The sequence below is a fragment of the Morone saxatilis genome, unplaced genomic scaffold (assembly GCF_004916995.1).
Source record: "Morone saxatilis isolate NCDOM2014 unplaced genomic scaffold, NCSU_SB_2.0 Contig16, whole genome shotgun sequence".
NCBI classification, from domain to species: domain Eukaryota; kingdom Metazoa; phylum Chordata; class Actinopteri; family Moronidae; genus Morone; species Morone saxatilis.
In genome coordinates this window covers 9,439,366-9,458,886 of record NW_023339718.1, presented here as the reverse complement: position 1 = coordinate 9,458,886, position 19,521 = coordinate 9,439,366, and the positions used below count along the sequence as shown (strand labels likewise).

Genomic DNA, 19,521 nt, shown 5'->3' with positions numbered 1-19,521 from the left:
GTGTGTGTGTGTGTGTACCATTGTAACCAGCAGCATTGGTCTTCCAGTCAGGGGCACTGAGATGTCCGGCTCTAGAGGTCTTTACAATGATGTGCTGAACATCTCTCCATGTTAGAAGAGGACTAGTGGAAGAAAACACACAAAAATACATGAATTTATTCATCGTTATTTAAAAAGATCCAAGGAAAAAGTGGGACCACATAAATGAGCAGGAACAAAGTAAATACACAAGACCTGCCTTCCTGTGAACATACTCGGATATACGCATACATTTTAAATAACAAATGGGTAAATCAACACACAAGCACATACATAAGTGACAAGGTCAGGCAGTACTGACAATGTAAATACAAGAATGAGGATGAGGAATACTGCTTTGAATAATGTATTTTGTTGTGAAAAAAAAGAACAGAACACAGAGAGAAAAACTGACTAAAAGAGGGGAAATGGACAATAAAGTATGGAGCACAATCTTCCTTATGGGAGTAAATTCAGACAACAGCATATAGAGGTTTAGGCTAAAAGAAGAAAGAGGTTAAAAAACAAAGTGCACGTAGGAAGAATGAGGATGAAATGCAAAAAAAGGTAAAGAAACAGTTTTATACAGTAGGTGGAAGATTACTGAGAGAGAAAATTACAGAGAGGATGGAGAGCATGGATGCCCGTTCATCCCTCCCTGGTTTCTTAGATCTCACGTGAGATCCATTACGAGATGGCAGCCATGTGTCTCGACGTCTTTGATGTCCAAACGCTACATTAAAATGGAAAAACCAGGAAGAAGTGGGTCACTAAGTTTCCTGGGATTCCCTTCCATCTCATATGCTGGCCAGATGCTCCGTTCCCTCCCCTCATGTCACTCCCTCGCCATCTGAGACCTCCACAATCTGCACTACTCTGAATCAGTTGACCTAAAACTAATATTTAAAACTAACATTAATGTTGCAACCCAACATCTGGATTTCAAAATGTACGAAGTGGGAATACAGATATGATGTGAGAGAAAGACGGAGATCGACAGGCGACACTTGAGCACACTGTGCCTTTGCCTGTTGAGCTGCTTGCGTAAGAGTAGGTTCTTTCACAGCTTCCTGTGATCTCTTAAAACAAAAAGGCATTGGAGGACTTTTAAAATCCTGAACATCTGGGAGAAGTCTCAGCATCACACATTTGGCCGATTACAGTAAAAAGCCTCCTTTACATGTGCACTCTTTTCCGTAAAGGTTCCGTCAATTTTATCTGTATCTGTGGTGTATGACTAGGGATAGGGTTCATCAATACTGTGTTTGGTTTTGTAGGTGGTTATGGTTTCTTGTCTTTATTGTATTGTTCTATGCATCTATAATGCCTTGCCTTTTTCCTTGATCCCATATTTGTTCTTTAGGGACGCACATGATCCAGACCAGTCATACCGCGTGTGTCAAGAGTCAGATCTCTCCTATAACGAACAATCCCAGGTTGACTGGGTGCTGTATGGATGCTGGAAATCTAAAGGCAGCAATATTTAGAGGTTTGGTGTAATCGAACTCATTAAGTGGGTCAGGCTACAGAATCACGGTCAGATTAGTCAATCAAACATGTCTGATAACAACCAGAGGGCTCCCCCTTTGGGATACAGGATTCCCAAACATGTGAATATCAATCAAATTTAGATTATTATGTTTTAGAGCGATTTGTGGGCTAAATAAATGCTAATCAGTCCATTGATCATAATAAAGACTATTAAAACATACTGCTCTTAGATGCTTTGGCCATCCAGTGTTTACGCGGAGAATGCTTTTTTTATAGATCACACAGATCTATTTGACGAAATGTTTCAGATTGCCAGGAATACTGATTTTACATCTGGAGCCTCAATTTAGGACAAACACATGATGGTGTGATACCACTGGTACTGTTACTGTGTGTAACAGTGCTGACACAATGATTTACTGTTCCCCTGCAATGCCTGGATAATCTGCTGCAGTAACACAATGATTTCCCAATAATTGTACGTGGCATCTGTCCAGTTCCAGTGTTTGCACATGCAAAACACCTTCCCTTACATAAAGTTTAAGGGGCTTTACCAATGCTAATAACAACTGGCCACACGCCTCCAATTTATCATTTGGGACTGATCATGCCTGAGACCTCACTTGCTCTATTTTCATGCATAAACTAAAAAAACTTGCTTATATTTTCTCTTCACAGAAAGTTGCTACATGAGGCCCATTGTGTGTTGACCTGCCCTATTTGTCTCAGAGCAGCGCAAGTTCTTCATGGTTTTGAAAATCAGTCATCATAGTAAAATAAGAATCAAAGTCTGTATTTTAATTGTGTTCCCTGGTTTCACTTAAAATAAGAAGAGCACAAAAATTCTGTTACGCTGAAAGCTGGCTATTACTCTCTGGCAGAGCTAGGAGCCTGGAAAAGAGCTAACGTTTTACATTAGCTGTCCATCATTCTTTGGCTTTTAAAGTAGAGTAATCAAATTGCCTTAATGGAGTGTTGGGCCAGACTTTTTGCAGCTATCAGGGTTCAAGACAAACTGCTTTCTTATGCTATGGATGAGATCAGGAATAAACAAAAAAGTCTTCAACCTGGAAGAACACATCCTCACGATGCCCAGAATACAACAGTTGCCAAGACATTAACACATCAAAACTCACTAATGCCCTAACTAAGCAGATACTTATCAAATCCAACTGAAGAACTTGACTAAATAGCTGAAAATAAAATATCAAGTAAAAAATAATTAAAGGATGGTAGCACAGATAAGTGCTATGAAAAGTCAGAATAATTAATGTTCAGATCAATATTAATAGGCTTAGCTGCCACTGTGTAATTATGGTTCCATAAATGTTTTATGGTCATTAATTAAAAGTGACTTTGGCATCGTTATCTAGGCCACGACAGCCTTCCCATAAACAAGCCAATACTAATTAATGGAGTAGCTCACATACTAGGGAAAACCAGCAGCAAATCAGTACGTCTAATATAGGTTTCTTGGTGCTTCTCTTAAGTGTAATTATGGATGAAAACACACACGGGTACTCCGCAGGGAGAAAGCCAAGTAGCAAGTGAAGGGGTAAAATGAAGAGCCAAAAAGTCCATCTCCATCTCACCTTGGTTCAGTCCAGTGATGGAAGATTACCCACTAAACAATAACTGTAATTTTTCACTCTTAAATCTGCCTCTCAAGCTTGAATTTTAAAGCAGATGAATGGAGAAGAAATTGTTTTCTTTTCACCCATCTGTCCCTGCTTTGGGTTATCAAAACCTCCCAGTAGATGAGGTTCTTATGGTTATCCATGCTCATTTCTTTTTCATCCCTCCTAATTTCCTCACTGAAGTCTCTTGTCTCCATGTTCACTCACTTTTCCATTTCTTCACTTCCAAGGACTAAAGAAAAGAAATAAAAGTTTCTGAGGCTCTAAAAACGTTGCTGCTTGCCATGCAGGACTCCAGCTCATAAAGAGATGAATCATGTGCAGACTTACACCATCTTAAACTTGGCAAAAATCTACAAAGAACAGAGCAAGGGATAGCTTTCTGAAGTAACATGTTCCAATCCACTCTCATACCAAGGGAATAGGCCTCACAACAAAGTGTTTAGTGAAGTCTAGCATAATGGCGTCGTGACATGTTTATCACAGAAAGTTTGCTTGCTTTCATTCACCAGATAAGAGCAGATGCGATCAGTTTTTCTAAACTTTTTCCGTCTTATTCTTTCATCCTCTCCCCTTTGCCTGCGTGTGCATGCATGCAAGTTTATTCACGTGAGAAACTGAATGAATGGATAGAAGGGAAGAAAGAGCGGTTTCCTTGGAGGAGGGAAAAAAGACCATCATGACAGTGGTAGAGGCACAGCAAGTATAACAGAGAGGAGGTGAGAGCTAGCAGAAGAGAAGAAAGCAGGCAGGCAAGAAGCAGTGTGTGATAATCTTGTTGAGGAAACAGGCTTATGTGCCCAGCACTGCCTGGAAACCGAGAATATTTTCTACAGGGAGGATTTGGATTGGATTATCCAGGTTAAATGAAGTGACCTCAGCTAACTGAGCCGCTCAACATGTGATGATGGGGTAAAGCCCAATTCAGAGTCTCAGCACCTGCACCTGCACTCTTTCCAATTCAAGAATTTATCACAAATAAAAGCACATCAACTTGTTTTGAAGAGGGGTCGAGCAGGCATTTGCAGTGTGAAGACGGGACATTGAAACCAATTGAAAATAAAATGATTTTAAAAATCTGTAACTTTTCTTGTCTTTGAAAGTGCCATCTTTGAAATTGGCTCTCCAGACCCTTCTAGCAGAAATGTTTGGCATGAAAGCACCTGGCCCCAAAATGTCTGTGGGTAGCTCTGCTTGTTGCAGACAGCATGAAACAGTGGACTAGATCTAAATGTTTTATGTTTAAAAGCAAAAATCCCAGTATTTTGCCCACAATAACAATGACATCACCATGTTGGTGATTGTGTAATAGAAGATATATTTTAAGACATATATTTAAAAAATGCAGTAATCAGTCAAATTCTTAGGGACACGCCGAACATTGCAAATATTCGCCTCATTGACCGACATCGTCAGTGGCTGATGTGTATCTGTTTATCTGTGTCACATTGATTTTGCGCTAATTAAATGTTGTGTTGGTTATTTCCAACTCAGATATTGCAGAAATAATCACCTTCTTTTTCCAGCACTGGTACAATTTGCATGCTAAATACCGGTGAGCTCCATGCAGCAGTGCGGACAGTGAGCAGCTGTTCAGCCCTGCATATCTCTTGGATAAGAAGAGAAATAGACTAAGCTGCAACAAGGCAGAAATGCTTATTTTTTGTAGATTGCTTTGCTCCCCTGGCACAAAAGGGCAAATAAATAACAAAAACGTTATGGGCATCAACTATCGGCCAACCTGTTCTTTTAACCATTGGTATCGGCCAAGTGCATCCCTACTTATTCTACATATATTCACTATGTTATGAGCCTTTTTATAGACAGCTGAGATAAAACACTGTGTACCAAAGTGCATATACATTATATGTCACTCTTCTGAAACCCTGTGTCTTTAGTATGTCACTGCACAAATATATCTGGGTTTAACTGACTAAAAATAAGTATTTAAATGCATCTCCACTGCTCCACTTGGCAATGATGTATTTGTGAAAAAATGCTTCACGTGTTCCCCTTATGGATCATTGAGGCCCAGAGGACAAGAGTGCATTAGAAGGTAAGCAAGGGGCAAAGGGATGAAGTGAAAGGATGAGGTTAAGTGGATCTTACTTTGCCTCCAGGGCCAGAGCAATAATGGCAGCAGCCATGGGAGCAGAGGCCGATGTCCCTGTGTGGCTGTCTGTACACCGATGTCTCAGGTCTGTTGTGATCTGCAAATATAGGAGAGGAGAAGGGGAGTGAAGACAGAGTCAGACGGGGATAAAAGAGAAATGAAGATGAATTGCAGTAATGAAAAAAGAAAAAAAAGGGAAAGGAAGGGGATGAGGGAAGAGTCAAAGACCAAAGGGGAGAAATTTCCAAAGTAAAGCCAGAAGAAAACAGATAAATGAGAGGAAGAGAAGACCATTGGTGGAGTTAGAGGCACAAAGGAGAAAATAGTGACAGTGATGGCAAGAAGGGACGGAGAAAGACAAACAGACAGACAGAGAGGGATTGAAGTCATGAGGATCAGGAGGATTTAGACACACCTGAAACTCCTGAAACTCACATTCCAGCTTTGATACACTGCCTCACTACAGATAACACACACACCTACACACACACAAACAGAGACTCACACACAAGTATACAAATCACCCCAAGAATTCAAGGAATCAATGCCCAAGGAGAAACAAAGGATAAAGAATAAGAAGGAATAAAAAAAAATTATAAAACTTGTTGCTGTATGTTCACTTTGATTCTTTGATTGTATGGACTTTAGACAGCCAACTAGTCAAGGAGTTTAACAGTGAGCCAGCCAAGAAAAGCTTGGCAAACTTCCAGTCTGAGTCCTCATCAAAGGACCTTTCCTGGACCATAAAGTTTGAGGGATTATCTGAAGACACACACACACACGCAGAATCTGAAATGGAAGTAAGAAGTGAAAGTGTTCCAATAGTATTTGAGTAGACAGCACAGTATGTGCTCAAGTAGATTAGACTGACATTGAGATATATGAGGTTCTACTGTAAGTGTACAAAGCCGGAGGGAAACTGTGAAGAATGTGTGTGTGTGTGTGTGTTGGTGTGAATGTGTGTGTGTGTGTCATGAATGTGTGTGTGTGTGTGTGTATGCCCGTCTGTAGCATCAGTACGAGGAATGTAGCAAGACACTGCCAGACAAGCTAGCTCACAGTGGACAACTGTCACTGTGTGATTTGGTTGATCTGAGTCAAACAAGGTCACACCACTGGACCCACAAGCACATACACACAAAGCCAAATTAATGCCAAATTGCATCACACTGTATTCTTATATATTGCACCTGAACATTTTCAACTTTTTAAAGCTGCAAATCAAAAGTAGTATTGAATGTAAGTTAGTGGTTATCTTGGACCTTTTTGGTTCATATCACACATTTAAAGCTTGGATTTCAATTAAGCACAAAACACACACAACTTGGACATCAGTGAGGACGGAATAAGCATTCAGGCTCTGCAGTAAAATCAATCAGGCCATAGGCACTTATGCTCCTTTCAAGAACTAATGCGCTTATATATGGGTGTGTGTTCAGCAGCAGTTCTTGAACTCTACCACACACACTTCAATCCTTACAATCTTTCGGTCGTAGTTCTCCCCGCTGCTGTAGGTGGTGGTCAGTGTGGATGAGCATTCCTCCAGGTACCACGGCTTGCGTCCACTCTCGGCTGTGCTGGAGATGGAGATGGTGTAGATGGAGTTGGTGTAGCCATCACAGGAGCAGTGGTCTCTGCTACGCCCGCCGTTGCCTGAAGCCCAAACAAAGATGGAGCCACGGTTGTTCCTCCCCTGAGAGGAATAAATCCAGAGAGGATACAGTAAGAGGCTGCAGATTTTACACACAGTACACAAAGAGTAATTACTGCTCACCAGACTTTGTTTTGGCTTAATGTTTTAAATGTTCTTTTAATGTCTATAAGAAGGGAAGTAACAAGTTCTGTGTTCAGTGTGCAGAAATCACCGTATAATGAAGGAAACATCGGCAACAGTGAAAGAGCCGGAAAAGATCAGTAGGCAGAAAAGACAGTGCAAGTCCTCAGCAGTCCTGCGAGTGTCTGGCAACAGATCTGATGTGATTTGATCCAAGTTCCGTAATCATTATGTTTCAACTGGGCAAAATATAGTGAAGATTTTGTTTTTTCTTTTAAAAGTTGGCACTGCTGAGTACCATGCTGCGTGAGTGAGTTTTTTTCCATGTCAGACAGAGGTAAATATTCATCTCTCCCTACATCAGTGACACGACAGCACGGCACTGACTGACATCAGACTGGTATTGCTTGTATTACTAGAGCCAATGCTTATCATATTAATAAGTAATAAGTGAGTTACAGGATATTACTATTAGGATGTTTGTTTTTGTGAAATTTCATTGCATCACATCTGATGCTTAAACTTAGCTTTGTTTTTTTCCATTTGTTTTCAGAAGGAAGATTTATTTTTGCACATTTTACTGAAATATTGAAAAAGATTAAATTATTTTTATACATGTGAATTATTAAGAATATACATGTTTTATTGTTTTTTTTGGAAGGGAATAGCTCCATTATCTTTTAAAACAATTTGTAATTTAATCTTACAGTAAGGCAATTTTCTAATCTTTGATTTGGTTGTCTTTATTGATGCTATTGTTGCTGTCTGTCTGCCCAGTCAGTTGTTGTTTCTTTCATTTAACATTTCCATCTTGTTACATTCTTGTGGTTGTGACCTTGTGTACTCTGTTCTATTTTGTTTCATTATTTATAGTTAAATCAGTCCTGTATATTCAGCTGTTTCGCTCAATCTTTTTAAGTAACTTATTTTGAAAATATTACATAAACAGTGGTATTATTTGTATTTGAAGAACGACAATAAAGCATCAAAAGACCACAAAAGGCCAGCATTAGAATTTACTTGTGTACACAAATATGAAAGGAAGCAAAGCAATAAAGCCACAAAAATGCAGTGCAGGAGTCTGTTTTCCAAAAGCATACTGTATATCAAATAACTTATTTGTATTTACAGCAAATAAGACATAAATAAGAGTTTTTACAATGATTTTATGAGCAAGTTTTGGCTGAACACTGTACACATACGGACATTTGTTATAACTGATGCCCATGACATGTTTAGCCAGGCAGCTGTTTAATATTTAAATCTATGTTTCCAGAAGAGATTACAGAAGTGTATTAAAAGAAACTCATCCCATTCAGAGGATCTCGCTAATTGATAGGCCAGGACAAACTCAGAGTGAACTTCCCATCAACTCAAAGTGTGAATAAAGACACCAATTATTGTACTAATATCGTATGCTGCCTGCTCAAGCCAAATGCCTTTTACTATTCAATCTGACATTGTGCTTCCAGAATTGGCAGAGTTGAAAATGATCTAAACCCATGCATGATGGACACACACAGAGAGTTACAATACTGGTGACGACCAACAGAGTTGTGAAAGCAAAGTTCAGCCAGGAGTCAGACAAGACATGTGACGGACTGACTGACACTGCGATTCACACTGTTTGTCAAGACACACACTCATCAGACTTGCGCGCACAGACACACACACACACACACAAGGGAATAAAGGGTGGAATGGAGTTCTTCAAAAGGGGGCTTCTGTCAGGCAGCGATAAGCGAGTGGAGCCCTTCTGAGAGAGAGGGGGATCAGACAGGAGCAAACACTGATGGAGAGCACTTTGAAGAGCAATAGGGGAGGAGACAAAGAATAAGAGCGAGAGAGACGAAACAGAGTTAAGAGGATGGGAAGGCGATAAACACATTGTCAATTTGTTTGCTCAAACAAACTGAATGAATTAATGAATTTGTCGATTGTTGGAGAATTTATTTCTAATTTCAATGACTAAAGAAGACATGCTGTAGACTAAATAAGCTGATAAGAGAGCTGAATATCTGAATTACCAGACTAAAATACACTTATTAGATGAAAACTTTTGCGCATACATAACAGAGACACACAATGTCTCTTTCTCTTTCATATATAACAAACTATAGCCAGGAAACAGAAAAACAAACTCCTGTCTTTCATACAAACAGCAACACAGACCAGAGCACAACCCTTTCCACAGCTGTCAGTGGTATCTCTAACACCTCGGCTCTCTGTGATAAACTGTCCCCTCCGAGTGTCACATAGGTACATGTTACACTCACAAGCATGCCATCTCCACTTAGATTCACAAATACAAACACACAGACACACACAGTGAAGAGCATGCAAGCGCATACACATACTCAACTTGTACCAGTTGGACAGATATCTCCCTCACTTCTGTCATCTTAAAAGGCCAGCCTGTCAGTAGCAACAGGGCACCTCTTCTAGTCACACTCCCTTCCTGTTCGTCCCTTTCTTTCTTCTCTTTCTTTTCTTTTTTTTTTTGTAACAACATGCCACAGGCTCGCAGCCTTCCAGTTTTTTCTGTCTCACCTCCTCAAAAGGTCTACATCTGCTTAACCAAATGGCAGAAAGCCAGTTGTAGCAAAATTTAGGAATGTGTAGAATTTGTATGTGTGTGTGTGTGTGAGATGTGACCAGTAAATTACTTCACCCCTCTTAACCTCTGTTATAGCTTTTTCACTCAACTCAGCCAACAACACAGCGCCAGCTTGTCGTTATGCAAAATAAGCTATGAATATGTAAATGAATATATGCTAATAGACCAGAGCTGCTCTCTAATGTCCAGAGGACTTTCACAGGTAGAGATAGCCAGGCAGGACTTAGGGATATGAGTATATGAGCGTGAAGCGCACACACACACACATCTGCTTGTGTGTGTGTGTTTTTATATCTTTTCTCACCATGTGAATACCAATTTAAAAGTCTTGGCTAAGCAATAAAGCACATGTTTATTTGTACATGTTTTAGTGTGTAAATGTGTATGCATGTGCCCACCATGCGGATGCCATTCTCAAAGGCCTGCCTGGCCAGAGATGCTGGTCCATCCACAGTCTTTCCATCATCATCAGGTCCCCAGCTGGCACTGTAGATGTCGATGTGCTGTGGCTGGAGGCTCAGAGACTTGGCCTCCACCATATCTGTTACATCTCCATCCAGCATTCTCACGCCTGATACACAAACAGAAATAATACATGAAACCAATGTTTAATCTATCTCCTGTGTATTTCCACATAACTGACTGAAAAAGTTTAACAGTATACTGTACATTAAGCTCCTTAGCTGTCCTGCAATTATAACCATAATAAATTCAGGCAAATCAAGTCATTAATTGGGCTAATCAATACATTAAGTAGCACATATTTCCGTGTCAGTATGCTTGCCCCACATAACACCTGCATGTATCAAGACAAACTGTCAGACATCACAATGACAACCTGTCAATCACATCACCATGGTATGTGGGACATAAACACATGATCAATCATTTTAGTTAAACCAGGTTGCTGGATTCATTCTACATCGGTTGATGAAAATCAGCATTGCACACCAACACTAACACCAGGAACAGACGAATGTTGTTAGCAGTGGTAGTTGTCTTTTCAGGATCCTGTACCTACAAATGTCATACACTAATGATTATCAAGCTTAACTACACTAACACACACACATTCATATGACACAAGTAATATATCTCTGTTGCCGATAAAACAGAAACATGTCAAAAACTGTTGATAAATACTGTTTCAGAAACCAGACAAATATAACCAATCACTCACCTCCTATTCTGGCATTATAGGCAATTCCCACTATGCAGTGGGAGTTGTTTGCGGCTGCAGCAACTTCGCCCGCACACCGTGTCCCGTGCCTGAGGAAAGAGCGGGAATGAACAGCTTATTAAACAGATCTCAAGCACACGTGTATACACAAGCAGGAGAGCACACACAAACTTGCCAGATAAACACGCAGCTTTTGAAGTGGAAAGCAAGAACACACATTTTCATAGATAAATGTGTATATACGTGTATATATGAAGCAACGCTAAACAAAATGGTTTAAGTGTAATAAGTGTTACAAATGTAGTAAACACTAGAAACATGTCTATAATTATTGCTTCTTCCTCATAGGCTTGACAGAGAATGGAAGAGGGGGTAGTTAAACATTTGTAATGCTGTCAGTACAAATATTTTTGGAGTTCCTCAAGGCCAACAGTCCCCAAATTTACAAACACACGCTTACGGAGAAATACGTTGGATTTCTTTTTGGCATTTTCTGAGTGCAGCTTGCAAGCACTGTGCTACTCAAGCGCGGACACACACACACACACACACTAACAATGATAGTTGGAACAATGTCCAACATCAGTAATAAGTTACTGTGACTACTCACACTACTCTTAACAACTAAACACACACTCACACACACACACACAGACACACACACACACACACGCACGCACACACAACAGGGTAACATTCCACCAGTAACTGCAGTGGTGACAATCGGCCCGGGTCAGCAACCAGCGTAAACAAACATAAGTATGTTTGCGTCCACCGCCTCCTCAAAAACACCACTTTCTGGATCGGCACAAACACACTCACGCACACACACACCTCCTGCAGAGAACATCTGCATCACAACACCCCCCGGAAACAGCTCTGACCGCTGCCATGGAAACCCAGCATCTAGCTATAGAAACCCCCGGGGAAGTTTTAAAGTCCAGGGAAGCGATCAGACTGAGGAAAATCCGTTTCACAGTAACCTGATGATTTGAGGTTAACATTTATTTAACAACATGATCAAAGGTTTAAAAAAAGTACTGAGGCATGACTCTCCACACTCAGCTACAGTGTATAGTTTATTATAGTATAGTATAGTATAGTATAGTATAGTATAGTATAGTATGTAACAAAATGGGTATCTTTCTCATATTTTTCTACTAGCAGTAAAATGCACAACATGCTTGAACATGGTTCTGGGCACTTGTGCTAATGATGAAACTGCACTAAGGTTTTCCCACATGCCAAAATGGCTTTAGCTTGACCTTTTCTTCCTGTGCTACCTATAGAGTATTAAAGCCATGTGTGGAAAATGATTTTGATAGTCTTAAACTATAGAAAGTTCACAGCAGGACAGCGAAGTACAAACAAGAAAAGGCAGAGGAATAGGAATAAAGTTTGACATTTTATGCTTAATTGATATCTGGCCGAGAGTGAGACGAGAAGATTGATATCACTTCCTTTTCTGTACGATAAATATAAGTTTCCACCAGCAGTTGGTTAGCTTAGCACAAAGACTGGAAAGGTAGTTAAAACACTCAAAAACAAATGATGAGTCTTGTTCTATGAATCTGTACAGACACCAGTGTAAGAACAACGCCAAAGCCAAGCTGCTCCCCCATTTCCAGTCCTTATACTTAGCTAAACTAACTAGCTGCTTACAGTAGCTTCATATTTACCAGATATGAAAGTGCTATTAATCTAAGGAAATGGAAATCAACAACTCAGCTCACTTGTGTTCAAGATATTTGACTTTAATAGGATTTTAACATTCCTCATTTCACAGATATCAGAGAGCCATTTCCATCATAAACACACATTTTCAAACTGAAAATATTCTACAATGATCTTTAGATTTATTTTAAGTTCATATCCAGTTTAGATATTAGATGTATAGACACCATTGGTATAGATACAGAAAAGGGAACACAATGAAAGGGTGTGGGTTGACCTATAACATATTAAATGGCTGCAAATCAGTGATAGGCCCCTTTGTCACAGTTAATGAGCCAAACTGCTGGCTCCCTTTTTCAAAACGCATCAACAGTCTTCACCCAGTTCACTTCACTCCACTAATCCATAAAATTGTCTGTCTGGCCGTCTTTCCAGTCTTTGCGTTTGCCTGTATTTTCCATTTTCTACACATCTGTCTCACAGTCACTCGGGGATCTTTCTGTGTTTCAACCAGGAACAAATAATGTTTATGTATTTTTTCTTTTTAGCTGTGTGTGTATTTTATTTTTTTTAGCTGTGTGTGTTTTGCCCCTGCTTCAACAAGCAAAGTCAGAATCATATATTTGTTGTTTCTTTGTGAATCAGGCTTACTAAAATTTCGGATTTTCAAATCCATCCTAGTAGTTCTGCTAGTTTCAAACAAATAATCCAAAGACACAAACATTACAAAACTGTTAGGAGGTTCACTTTCTGTGTTTTTAACAAAAGGATATCTGACTCGGACATGACAGGACCTTCCACAGTTTGTTTTGTCATATTGTCCTTTTCAATCTGTGTTGGGTGTGATGGATGAAGTCAGCAGACACAAGGAACTTCACTAGTAAAGCAAAAGATGCTGGTGCATCCAAATGTTTTACTTCAGAGAGCTGTAACACAGATTGATGCAGTGATAGCGTACTTGCTTTCTTCCTCCTGCTTACATTCAAAGCACAGCTGTTAGTGCCATTTTTACACACTGACAGATTAAAATCTACAAGCATTACGTCATTCTGGTTGCTATACAACACAAGGTTTGACAACAATCTGCAGTTTGCCAGATGTAGAGTTAGAAGTTAGCATTATTCCTCAGCTTCTTGCCTTTCAAGCATGATGACCAGTTTTAACTTGCCAGCCACCTCAAGCCAACCTTTCATATCTTTGCAGCTCCTATTACCGCTTTGTTTTGATTAAACTAAAATAATCTCCAGTTTGTAAATCCTATAAGATAATATGTTGTAAAAAGAATAGTAATGTATGAAGTCAAACCATTTTTTATGTCCAAACACATAACATCATAGTCAACTATGAATTCTGCCTGAAAAGGAAACCAGCTCATTAAGCTGCATCTGTAGGCCTCATGTCTCTTTAAGACAATGCATTACCAGCAGGGACTGAGCCACTGCCAAGGCACTTGGGCTGCTGCAGCCAAACACACATACACACACCAAAAATCACTCACTAAGCCAAACTGGCACAAGACAAATGCCTGGACAAGCGAGACTCTCTTTTTTCCTTTTACACACATACACACTTGAATACACACACCAACTCTTCCAAACATAATAACCACAATCCACCCACAAATGTCACAATCAAATACACTAATGTAACTCATCGCACCCACAACAAGGTCAGAACTCAGCAAATACAAACATATTGAGGAGCTTCTGGTAAAAATCTATCAGAAACCCACTGACGCACAGAAGAGCATTTGGCTGACTGTAACCCCCAAACACTAAAGTCACATCCTATTCTTTACCTAATAACCCTAATGTAAATTACATTTCTCTCTTTCATTAGATCTGGAATAGATTTTTTTATTCTTACTTGTTCTCATTGGTTGCGTCATATCGAGGCATGGGATCCATATCGTTGCCGTTGACATCGAAGCTGGCTTGAGGGTCCTGGAGGAGACACGGAGGTCAAAACAAGTACATCAAACATCAAAATGACAGTTGCAATAATGATCAGGGGACAGAAAACATCCAACAGGTAAATAGTTAGAAAGGTAGGTCCCACACTACGTGTGTGTGTGTGTGTGTGTGTGTGTGCGTGTGTGTAGAACTGTAGCTGTACCTGTAGACGAGCTTCTCTAACCCAATCAAACAGTTCACATTAGCATCACTCACAACAGTTTTGTAAATCGAATGTAATCAGAGCTAACTCAATCTGCTGTTCCTCTTGCCCTTCGGCATAAACAAATCCAGGCATTAAGAGTAGCTAATAACAGCAGCGCAGGCGCTGTCAAACAGGGTGTGAATCATTTTATCTACACAGTTGATTGATGACCTTACCTGCTGCCTGAGGCCAAGAAGATGCTCTAACTATTTGGCACTGGTACCTACCTACGACATACCTCGACATGCGCTTGAAGTATGTAACCACAGACAAATAAACATGTACACACAGCATACCTGCACACCCACAGGTTATAGGAAATGTAATCCATGAGGCATGATTGTCTGATCCAAATTACAGTAGCACAATCTAGTTGATTTTTGCTGTCTGTAACAGGACTTAGTTACGTGCTCAAAAAGACAATTTATTCCTACTTACAGAATATAATTTCTTATGTTATTAATATTCTAAATCAGTAAACTGATGATTTTTTTTTTCCTTTTTCCACAAGACAACTGTAATCCTGTGACTTTTTAATCCTGAAATTTCTCCCAGATGTTACAGATAAATTCCTACACCTCCCCTAACCTCTCACACAGACACTGACATACAACACGGCTGAAGACTCCAACATACACACACAGTCAAACAGAGCCGCCCTACACGCGCATACATACACACTCACGTAGTTCTGAAAGAGGTCTGGGTGGTTCCTCTCAATGCCATCATCTAGTATGGTCACCACCACGTTTTTACCCGTGTAGCCCCTCTTCCACGCCCCCATGATGTTCATGTCCGACTGGCAGTTATGGACGTCGTCATTACAGTGCTGGATAGATCGTGGCAGGAGATGAGGGGAGTGAAGGTTATAGAAGACAAAGGAGGAGAAAAATGAAAGAAACACAAACAAAAATTAATCAGTGTCTTGCAGTATGTACAGTCTTGTATGTCTATCGTGTTTTTGGCAGCCACCATAGTTTTCATTTGGAACGGGAGGGCGAAGCGAAGGCATTGCAATCTGCATCTATACCGCTAGATGCCACTAAATCCTACACACTTGGCATTTAAACTTTATGAGCGTGCCCACATGATGAAACTTACAGCAAGCGTGAGCATTACCATTTTTCATACAGGAGGTACAGTCCCACATAAACCAGTCCAAACAAGTTAAAGTCAAGTCTCAAAGTGTCTGAAAAGGTGTAATCTCAGACAGCCTGGTTAAACCGTAACATTGTGTGTCTTATTTCACAAATATAGACCCATGTTGAAAAAAGATACATAAATAGTTAGAGATCGAATCACTGAGTTTGTATAATTGTTTAACACATTGAACAATCTTAATGGTCCTAATGCAAACATCATCACAGAGATCAGAGAGAGGAAACAAATTCATTTCTTGAGAAGTACTGCATGCACAAGTGGTTATTTGTTTGCATGCCAAACATTTAGATATGGTATTGTGAACCTAAAACAAATTTAATCTGATTCATGAGTTGAGTTGTCATAAAAGTATTTTTTATTACAGAATCAAAGTCCAAAAACTCCAAGTTATGTCTGACAATTTGTATGCAGCTTCAATGTGATTCCAACTCATGTCAAGTCACTGACACTGGTTAATCTCTGTTTTTTTCATAAATCAAAAAGAACAAATGGACACACTGCCAAAAACATTTCACTGACAGAAATGTTTCAACTACAAGCTATGTCAGGAACTTTGTTAGACATGTAAACCTGAAAACACACACCAAGTTCAGAGAGTTCTGTCCTACAGCCAGAAAAATATGTCTTAAACCTCTGGTCAAAGTATTAGGAGTTATCTACACTAAGTTAACAATTGACAGTTGAGGACATTCAACCACACACACACACACACACAAATGCATAACTAAAAGAGCAATGATCTGAGGGTGTATGCAAACACTTGTGATAAGCAAGCAAATCTCGGCTATTGAATTTCTATGTACTGTATGTGTGTGTGTGTGTGTGTGTGTGTGTGTAAACAAGTGCATGCACGACACTGCCAATCTCAGAGGAAAGGTTTTGAAATGCAGGACCAGAGAGACATGTATATTTCTACCTCTGTGGGCTTTCCTGTGACAAATATTCATGAATAAACATGGACTGTCTTACCTTGACCCTAAATTCTCTCTTTTGAAATTGAGCAAATTCAAAAATGTAATCACTACGGCTCTTCTATTCTTTCATTCAGTAAAACACACGCAGACAAATCCCTCGGCTCCACTGACCCTACAGTAATCAGGATCATGCCACGACCTCGGCTAACCTTTGACCTACAAACTGGATAAATGTGGGCAAATAACGGCACACAATCTTCTGAGAAGAATGGCCGAACGCAACGTAGATGAGGCTAAATTATATTGAGCTCTACTTTTGATAAATGTGATATTCTTCTTTCGGGGCAGTAAACATACATCAGAGAGAGAGAGAGAGAGAGAGAGATTCTCTGTTACGAGTATACAGCGTACTCACAATGTACCACATACTGCTCCACTTGGCATCGTTAAAGAATATGTTGTTCTGGGCCGGGCTGCTGTGGGCGGGGCTTGATAGAGAAAGGGGCGGTGCTGGCTTGTAATCCCTCTTGATCCTCCTCTTCACCACCTGCTGCTGTATCCACTCCACCTGAAACACGCAAACACAGACAGGAAATTGTAGAAAATGTGTAGGCATTAAGTAATACCACACAGTAGTAGAATCACTTCACACATAATACAGTGAATCAATAGGTGGAATTTCATCAAAAGAAAGACTTCCTTTTGTTATGGGTGGACTGTAAGATGAGACAATGCTGAAGAGAAATTAAGTTTCTTATTTCTAAAGGTGATTTGTATTTCAAAGAAAAAACGTTTTCAAAAATGTTGACAACGCTCAAACAACGCTGTAAAGTCATTTCAGGCTAAGGTGAGCAAAAACTAAATAAAAATATCAACTGAGAGAAATATACACAAGAACTACATGTGAAAACCTGTAAATCAAGAAGCATCACCAGAATCTTGATATATTATTCGTAAGGTATCCTTTTAGCCATCTAACACTTTCTATGCATTAAACCCAAGAGCTTTGCAGTGGACAAACATTTTTTTTCTCCATCAGTTCATTTCTCCTTCTCTGCAAAATGGACAGACTAATACACACACACATATGCTCCAAAGACATAAATGTCTCTCAGGTAACATCAATCTCTCAAATGTTATGGGCTCGCTTCAAGGCGCAAGGCATTCCTTGGCAGGAATCTCGCTCCACTTTCAGACGGAATTTTCCGATTTCAAAATCAGCATTGTTGGATCTGAACAAGAGGGCTGGACGCACTTGCTTGGCCCTGGTCACCTCTTTTTAAAACCCTGAAATCTTGTGTTTAGTCTAGATGAAGTCCTGCAGACCTCATGCGTCTAAAAAGACTCCACAAGAAGTTTGCATGTACCAGCAATGATGACAAGACAAAAACTGGAATGTTTGCAGGCCTACAAGTGGCACACCATATAGAGGGAGCATGCGTAAAGCTGTGAGAGCATCCTGAGATGTAAATATTTCTGTAATAAATTATTCATAGATTCTTCTAACTGTAGTTGGGTATGATTCTTTAACACCATACAGATTACATTAGGATCCTTTCAATTTACTTCAGGCATTTTAAGATGAGATTTTGTGGTGGAGCCACTGCCTATTTATACAGTACTTTCAAAGTGTGCACTTCTCCTGAAATGATCGCCACACCATCTACTGTGAACTAACAGCCTCTAGCTGTATGCATGATGTATAGACAAGAAAACTCTGCTCACAACAGATAATCAATGGAACAATTTTCACACTGAAAAGGTGTTTTTGTTGCTCAGTTTGCCAGATCCAGAAGTTTGAGGTTTCAGTGAACAATGTCCAACTGCAAAGACAAAGCATTTCTCCACATCAATACAGCTCCAGCAGACAGAGAGGAGAAGAGAGAAAAGCTGACAAAATGACTGCAGAGTGATTATCTGGTCTCATGCACTGAAACAATCTGCCAGGCTCTCCAGAGAGTTGGAGAGGGAGGCAACGAGACAAGATAAGACGAGAGAAGGGGAGGTGATAAAGAGCTGAAGAGAACAAGTCCCAGGAGAGTCAATAAAAAAAAGACTGAGCTGGAAGGAGGGGGGGTGAAAACAAATAGCAAGTGAGACCAAAAGACAGCAAGTGAAGAGAGGAAGATTGATTTTACAAATAACATTGATTTAATAACTCAAGTATGTATCTCTTTATAGATCGTGAAGGAGGGGAGAGAAAAAAAACAATTCTGTAGATGGCGTAATTTAATAACTCAAGAGTGTAGACCTCCCTTTTAAGAGGAAAAAAATATAGGAGAAAAAGAAATGGCGAACCAGGGCAGAGACAGAGACAAAGAGTAAAAAACCCAGTGATATATTTTGTTTTAGCCGTCTGCCGAGGTCTCAGCTCATTTCACTCCAAGTTCTGTCAGGACCATCAGCTTCAAAGCAACCGTTTACACACGCCATTAGCCTCAAAACAACACTGTCATCAGGAATTGTGCGTGTGTGTCGGTGCAAAACCACTGGTGTATCATTACAATCTGCATATATTAGCATTGCATCAACCGCAATCTTCGATCAGCAGTGTAATTCTTAACTGCTCTTGTCCTTTAACTCGGTAATTCCAGGAAGGTCGGACAATGAACGCGTCCCTGCCACTCATGTTTATTTTTCCACAGACAGACGCGATGGAGTAAAGACTTTACAGATGTCGTTAAAAAAAAAGAGACAATTTTGATGAAATTGACGAGAGCCGGGAATGTAAAGGACCAAACCAATGCCCAACTTCCCAAATGGAGGACATGAACTGAAGAAGTTT

At 39.9% G+C, this 19,521-nt stretch overlaps 1 protein-coding gene across 3 annotated transcripts in view; it reads right to left on the bottom strand.

Annotated features, from left to right (window-relative positions):
- The window catches only part of pcsk5b (proprotein convertase subtilisin/kexin type 5b), a 51,796-nt gene that overhangs the window by 21,030 nt on the left and 11,245 nt on the right, over nucleotides 1-19,521 (bottom strand). For all 3 annotated transcript variants that reach the window (XM_035657843.1, XM_035657842.1, XM_035657844.1), the window contains exons 3-10: nucleotides 17,152-17,304; nucleotides 15,347-15,490; nucleotides 14,371-14,447; nucleotides 10,831-10,919; nucleotides 10,049-10,221; nucleotides 6,740-6,952; nucleotides 5,256-5,356; nucleotides 19-122 (exon numbers count right to left, since the gene is read on the bottom strand). In XM_035657843.1, the coding sequence (XP_035513736.1) occupies nucleotides 19-122; nucleotides 5,256-5,356; nucleotides 6,740-6,952; nucleotides 10,049-10,221; nucleotides 10,831-10,919; nucleotides 14,371-14,447; nucleotides 15,347-15,490; nucleotides 17,152-17,304 (1,054 nt within the window). The remainder of the gene's footprint in view (nucleotides 1-18; nucleotides 123-5,255; nucleotides 5,357-6,739; nucleotides 6,953-10,048; nucleotides 10,222-10,830; nucleotides 10,920-14,370; nucleotides 14,448-15,346; nucleotides 15,491-17,151; nucleotides 17,305-19,521) is intronic.